At 39.4% G+C, this 7,270-nt stretch overlaps 1 protein-coding gene and 1 long non-coding RNA gene across 3 annotated transcripts in view; both read left to right on the top strand.

Annotated features, from left to right (window-relative positions):
• lrsam1 (leucine rich repeat and sterile alpha motif containing 1) overlaps positions 1-3,718 on the top strand; it is a 24,795-nt gene extending 21,077 nt beyond the window's left edge. For both annotated transcript variants that reach the window (XM_036214454.1, XM_024268506.2), the window contains 2 exons: positions 1,298-1,512; positions 2,033-3,718. In XM_036214454.1, the coding sequence (XP_036070347.1) occupies positions 1,298-1,512; positions 2,033-2,155 (338 nt within the window). In that variant the 3' untranslated portion in view covers positions 2,156-3,718. The remainder of the gene's footprint in view (positions 1-1,297; positions 1,513-2,032) is intronic.
• Positions 3,719-4,799: 1,081 nt separating this feature from the next.
• LOC112144165 lies at positions 4,800-6,885 on the top strand. Its single transcript, XR_002918857.1, has 2 exons — positions 4,800-4,839; positions 6,035-6,885. It is a non-coding gene; the product is annotated as an uncharacterized LOC112144165 (long non-coding RNA).
• The last annotated feature ends 385 nt before the right edge of the window (positions 6,886-7,270 follow it).

Below are 7,270 nucleotides of genomic sequence, written 5' to 3'. Positions count from 1 at the left end.
CTGCAGGTACTGGCTTCATTGCACACACAGCTGTAGTAAACATCCATGAACCTGAAGGGTTCGAGCTCAAAAGAAGCTGACGTCCCACACATACTGCAGTGGAGACGTACAAGCCTTCCTAAGGAAACCAAAGGCTTGAATGTAGTGGATGGTGTCTGGATTCTGTCATGTTTTACTGAAATTACTTTCACTAGCTGGTTTGTCATCTGTCTTTTTTCAAATCTGGGCTGAGAATGGAGTCGGCCTTTAACTGCCCTACTTGGTTACCCTTTTAACTCGCATCTGGTTCACACTGGACGCAGAAGCTCTGCGAAGCGTCGCGGAAAGGACGCCACTTGCATTAGGGTCCTTGTTAACCTGCGGTGTGGTTCACGCCAAATGCTGCACGCCGCGGTCCTCCGCAGAAGGCTCGCGTCGTGCAGCAGATGGTTTTGGCTTCTGGTGCGAGCGATCTGCATCAGTTCTGACAGGAAGTTACATCAAGACACATGAGAAAATCCAGCTTATTTTCAAAATATAACCAATGTTTCACAATAAAACACAGAGATTGACAAATGTGATCATGTTTTTGTATCTAAACAGACTGTAGAGATGGAAATAAAAATTCAATCACAGCACACACAGACAGACACACACCTCTCTGTGTGTCTCAACAACAGATACATTAAAGGATGTAGACCTACTAACTACTTGCTTCTTCTTAGCAGAAACATGGGGTCATATTAGGTTATTAATTTACTCATTATGCCAAAAACAAAAAAAAAACTCCAGCAGAAGCTCCTGTCGACCACTGTGGAAAAATGCACGTCTGGTGTGAATAGCAGGAGACAGCGGATGCCACGCGCACTCCACTCCACGCTGCTTCGCGGCACTTCCGCGTCCAGTGTGAACATAGCGTTATGCTCTCAGTCAGTGTGAACATAGCGTCATGCTCTCAGTCAGTGTGAAGATTAGTTGGAGAACATGAACCTTGAAGTAAACACAGCTAAGAGAACGCTTTGACCAGGAAGAATGTTTTGTTGTTCTTCAGTATAACTTTAACAAACCTGTTTCCTTCCATGCAGTCCTTTTCTCTGCCCAGCCACTCATAGACGGCGGTCATGTTCATCTCTTAACATGTAGAAAAAGCTTTCTGAACGAAGAGCTGCTTTCCACTTCTTTTTGTCTGTCAAAAATATGTTGAGCAGCATAGAAAGTTCTGGGTCAACTTTTCAACTGGCAATTCTCAATAAAACCAGCTGTTTTTACTTCATTCCTATAACTGTTTTAACTCCTCGCTGACCTTCTGCTCCTGCAGGAGCTGGTAAGTCTGACCAAAAGGACCAGAGCAATGAGGTGGGCCCCTCAGCTCCACTGCCGCCATCCCCACCTTTCCTACTAAGCAGTTCAGCCATACAAACGCCAAGCCCACCATGCACCCCAGGAACCCCAGGGACCCCCGTCACTCCCTCTGGCCCCGCCCTGCTGGAGGGGCCTGGGAGCACCGAGTGCGTGGTCTGCATGGAAACCGGGGTAAGCAAGACTCGAATGAATGTCGTTCCCTAGGACATAGTTTCTGTAGCTATGGGCGGGACTGTTGGCACAGAGTACATTACTGGTAATTTCCCATCATCCCATTGTTTACACTCTAACGCTAGCTTACAGCTCCTCACACCCCAACCTAACATTAGTGATCCAACAAAGCTGTATATCGACATATCAGGGGTCGAGGGGTGTCGGAGCAGGGCCTCAGTCACACACCCATACACTCTCACATTCACACCTAGGGGTAATTTAGAGTAACCAATCAACCTATGAAGCATGTTTTTGGACGGTGTGAGGAAGCCAGAGTCCCTGGAGAAAACTCATGCATGCATGGGGAGAACTGTAAATCAAAGAACAGAAACACTGGAGCTCAGGTGTTAAAGGGTTAAAGTGCCGAGTAAATTATTATGCAAGACATTATTTTTACTTTTCAACAGTAAAAAAACATGGACCAAATGTTCACTGTGTGTTTAGAGACTCTTTAAGCCCCTTTGTTGTGTGTTTGCAGTCTAAGGTCATCTTCCTGCCGTGCGGTCATGTGTGCTGCTGTCAGGTCTGCAGCGATGCTCTGCAGAACTGCCCTCTGTGCCGCTGCAGCATCTCCCAGCGTATTCGCCTCTACCACAGCTAGAAGCAGCTGCTGCACTACGCTGCCCTTTACCCACGACTGCTCTCGTATGCATGACCTTCAAGCTGCTGTTATAGAAGTGTACTATCAGTAGAAGTATTCTCTACATCCTTTCTTTCCCACATCTGTGTCTTGTACTGTTTGTATTTTAACATATTTTAAAAATCTTCTATTTAAAATGTGACTGTATATTGATCACAAAGTGAATTATATAATTCCCTGGTTGAAGACTGGTTTGCTTGAGGATACCTCCACCAATGATTTGTGCCTTTGACATTTTTTAATGTTTGTCTGGTCTTTCAAACAAAGTGTAATGTCTTGAATTCATGTACGTTTACTCAAAAAGCTTAATAACGCTGTCTTTTCTTACTGGAAGCAACATTTCCTCTTAAATAGTGGTTAGTAAACGGTGTATAGTGGCATAGAGCTTTACTACTTTCTTAGAAGGCCCAGAGTGTTTTAGTCATTCATTGATGGCAGCTCCACTGCTGAACACTGGCACCAACCTATAACCACCAGGAGCAACGTGGATTCAGTGTCTTACCCAAAAACACTTCGACTCATGGCAGGTAAGGTGGGATCTGAACCTGTGATCCTCTGATCAGGGTCAGCCGCTCTACCTCTGCACCTTCTATTCTCCTGGAAGCTTTTCTCTTCTTTCTGATGTATCAGGGCTTAGATTAAACAGTATTACCTGCTAGAGTACAAACTACAATAGTCTTCTCTATACTCATGTATTGTTGTGACTCTAACAAAGACAGTTTAATGTATGCATGTTCTGGTTTTTAATGTTAATGTTGGGATGACCTGATTAACCATCACAAGCAACCAAAAATGAAAGCATTACTTTGTGTTGGAGGGCCCACCTGTGTGTAAAGTCACTGCCAGTTCAGAAATCACAGTTTTAGTGTCTGAGAGCTATTTATTTAGTAAACGGATCCAGTTCACACATTTTCTCACTCACATATTTGACATCTGCACTTTCTAATCTCCATTCAATGTCAATTTGTGGAGCATTGCTGTACATCACAGACCATCAAAGTGTAAATCCATCTGAAGTTTAAATCAGTACCTGTTGTTTAAGTAAACAGTTCTTTCTGGTCATAAAGACATGTAAGGACATTCTGATGCAATGTACCACTTGTGCAGGCTACGTCCCATGATGCATTTGTTCTCTGATGTACGCATAAATGCTCATTGTTGTAAAAAAACATTTTTGAGGCTGGAAAAAGGAGAGCTACACATTTATGTTTCTATTCATTTCATGGGATTAAAAAAGGTTTTGGTTTGTATTCTTTAAAGATTAAAACAACTATCCAAACTTTTTTTCTAAAAAGAGTGAATCCTTTAGATCCAACAGCAGTCAGTTTGCTGACATTTTTATGAGGTTCCTGTATATGTGGATTGAAAGGACAACAGCTTTCAGGAACACTTAAAGAATGATGAATTCCTTCTCATGTTTTGGTTGGTGGATTTATTCTGGATGTAAAAACTACATTTCAATTCTGCTGCAAAGAAACTGTAGTCTGTGTATATTTGAATAAAATCACAACCCTGGATCAGGTACTCATTATGATTCCTATATAATAACCTATTTATTTATAAAAAAATAATGTTTCAAATGTTCATTTGTTACACTTTGCACAAAAGCATTATTACCGTGACCTGGGAATTATTTGTTCTGATGATCCTTTTTAAAATTGGACTAAAATTCATCATTTTATGGTCATTTTACTGTCTGCTAAACCGACGACGCTGAAGCTGGCTTCTGATTCACAGCTTCCGATTCGCGAGAGTGCTCCACTGTATTTTTCGAACTCAGACCACCTAAAAACAGGTCCTGTTCGAAAACTACTGTACATAGACAGTTCAAACCAGGATTAAATTATGCTTTAGATAGTAAAGAATAATTAAAGTGTTTTCTTTGATTTATGAAAGCTTTTACTGATTTGTGAAAATGCAAAGTTGGATGATTTTACCGCATTTTTTGTAATCTGACCATATAAAAATTACAAAAAATGCGATAAAATCATCCAATTTTGCATTTTCACAAATCAGTAAAAGCTTTCGCAAATCAGAGAATATATTTTTTTTATTCTTTACTATCTAAAGCATAATTAAATCCTCATTTGAACTGTCTAGGTGCAGCAGTTTTTGAACAGGACCTGTTCTTAGGTGATCAAGGGGAAAAAATGCAATAAAAAAACATCATATTTTACATTTTTACAAATCAGTTAAAGCTTTCACAAATCAGAAACTGTGTTTGATGTAATCTTTACTATCTAAAGCATAATTTAATCCTGGTTTGAACTGTCTAGGAGCAGTAGTTTTCGAACAGGACCTGTTTTTAACTGGTCGGTGTGCAAAAAATGCGATAAAATCCCGCCATTTCACATTTTCACAAATCAGCAAAAGCTTTCACAAATCAGAAACTGTGCTTAATTTATTCTTTACTATCTAAAGCATAATTTAATCCTGGTTTGAACTGTCTATGTACAGTAGTTTTTGAACAGGACCTGTTTTTAGGTGGTCCGAGTTCGAAAAATACAGTGGAACGATCGCGCGAATCGGAAGCTGTGAATCGGAAGCCAACTTCAGTAGGCTGTGCAGGGAGGCCTAGCCAGAAGATTTGGACTGAACCAGGCAGACTGTGATCCTGTCTGTCTTCATCAGCACATCTCCAAAAGGTTTGAGTATTTGTCTTCTTAATCTTTAAATCTTTTGTCCTCCATCAGGAGACAAAAGCAATAAGAACATGTTAAAAAAACCTAAAAGAATATTGTCATTAGAGTGGGCCTTTAAATGTATATTTCATTCATATCTGTTTTAATCTTTAATTCTTTTGTCCTCCATCATGAGAAAAAATCAAAAAGAACATTTTAAAAACACCTAAAAAATATTTTCATTAGAGTGGGTCTTTAAAATTATATTTGATTCAGAATGTTAATGTAGAAATGTACAGTAAATGTTTTCAATTACTACCTGTTTCTGTGTATTATAATATATTGATTAATGGTAAATCATTTTTAAGTAATCTTGGAGTAACTACAAATTACTCTGTGCTTTTAGGCATTTTGATAATCATATTGATAAAACATTTTCTTTTGAGTGCTTCTGTCAGTCACCAGCTTTGTCGTCAATGAGGTCACATTATTATCAGTGTTTTCTGAACACGTTTAACGTTATGTCTGCAGACAGCGCTTCAACCAGAGCCATTCGGAGCTTTTCTTCAGCTTTGTCAAACCACCAGGTAGAAATACAACAATAAGAACTGCCCAAAAACTATTTTTCATTCAATTCAATTCAATTATTTAATAAACAGGAAAAGATTAAACAATCAGGCCTGACTCCGTTTAAAACTGGTTTTCAACAGGTTCCTGCTCTGTAGAACATAAAACTCCAAACATGATACGCAGCAAGACAGAAACAAATACACACCCAGAGAATGCAGAAAATGAGTTCATCTGTTGTTGATGGACAGATGGGAATTTGTCTTTCTCAAAACAGTAACATCATCAATAAAAATACAATCTTAACATGAATACGTAGTCATAGTATAGATCAAAAAGAAAAAGAAAGTGATTATTTTCACTGCATCTCTGAGTGCAGCTGTGTCTGCAGCTCACCGCTCCTCCAGGGGATGGGTTAATTTTAAACATCTAGGTGCATGACAGCTAATGGAAATGTAAGTTTAAATAACAGCATCCAGCGACATTGAGCCTTGGACATGTTTAAAATACACACGGGTAATGCATTCATGTGCATCTTAGCTACTCATCTTTCATGTGGCCAACAGGAATTTGCATCTGTAAAAACACAATCTAAACTGAAATGATCTGTAGAAATATGATACAATGTGAGTAAATATGTTTCTGTTTTTAGGAGGCTACACAACCCCACGGCAGGGCAGTTCCAGGGCCTTCTCCGCCGTATGATGTTCGCTGTGGTGTCTCACCAAAAGGATCAGGAAACGTTCTGCAGAAGAGAACTGTCTCCCTGTCAGCTGCAGACGTGCACTCTGCTCGGATGTCAGAGGAACATCTCCCATCCCCATTCTCTTGCATTCCTGCAGTCATTTGACCACAGCTACCTGCCTGCCTGCCTGTTTTGGTGGTCATTTAGGCAGAGTCTTCTCTACATTTCTGGATTGGTTATCATAAGAATGTCCTGTGAAGTCACAGCAGATGTTCCTTCATTCTTGGATCCAAGCGACCTTCTGCTGAGGAACCTGAAGAACAGTGGAGGGCTGGAGGTCTCCTCAAAGGGGAACAATGAAGGTTTTCAGAACAACAGAATGTGTGGTGCACCAGAACTCTAAAGATTAGGGTCAATCTTTTTGTTCAAGCTGAAATTGGTTCAGAAAGGTATTTTAAGCCAGAAAGCAGATCAGAGTTCAGGATGACAACCACAATTTAATAACTTATAGTTTTTTTTGGGTTCCATAAAGTGAGTCTGAACCACATGGGAAAATGAACCACACTGGAGATTCAGAGTGCCACTGCATGAGAGTGGCTGTTAGTTTTTAGGGTTTTAGTTGTGATATTTTGATCATATTTCAGCTTAGTTAGATTTGTAGATGACAGCCATGTCTTTTTTATACTGGAGAACATTCTCTTGTAGAAGGAATAAAGGTATTCTATTTAAATGTTTCAATTATTTAAGGCCATGTCGTGTGAAGCTGTAAGAGAATAACTTTGGTTTATTAAATAAAGCAGCAGATGTGAGGAAAAGAACATGTGTTGGACGTCTGTGACTTATATATATATCATCAACAACACAGGTCTTCAAATGCATTTAAGTAATCTACACATTTACCTTTTGTTTTCTGTGGACGACAAAGATTTAGGACAAATAGCTAAACTGAATTATCAACAACAAGTGGTGAGAAGAATTGGGGGAAAAAAAATATTTAATTACAAACTGAGCATTTGTGAGCCATTACATATGAGAACTAAAGCTGATGCACAAATACAACTTAAATCAGTGTGTCATGATTGAACAATGACCCCATCCGTGCATCAACATATTCATTCAATAAATCCTCTGTCTGGCAATGTGGACACTTTTGTTTGTATCCTAATTAAGTAAATACAAACCCACAATAGTCAATATTTTTAA

Source organism: Oryzias melastigma, linkage group LG12 (assembly GCF_002922805.2).
Source record: "Oryzias melastigma strain HK-1 linkage group LG12, ASM292280v2, whole genome shotgun sequence".
Lineage (NCBI taxonomy): Eukaryota > Metazoa > Chordata > Actinopteri > Beloniformes > Adrianichthyidae > Oryzias > Oryzias melastigma.
The sequence above is the reverse complement of the archived record's forward strand: the minus strand, read 5'-3'. Positions and strand labels throughout refer to the sequence as shown.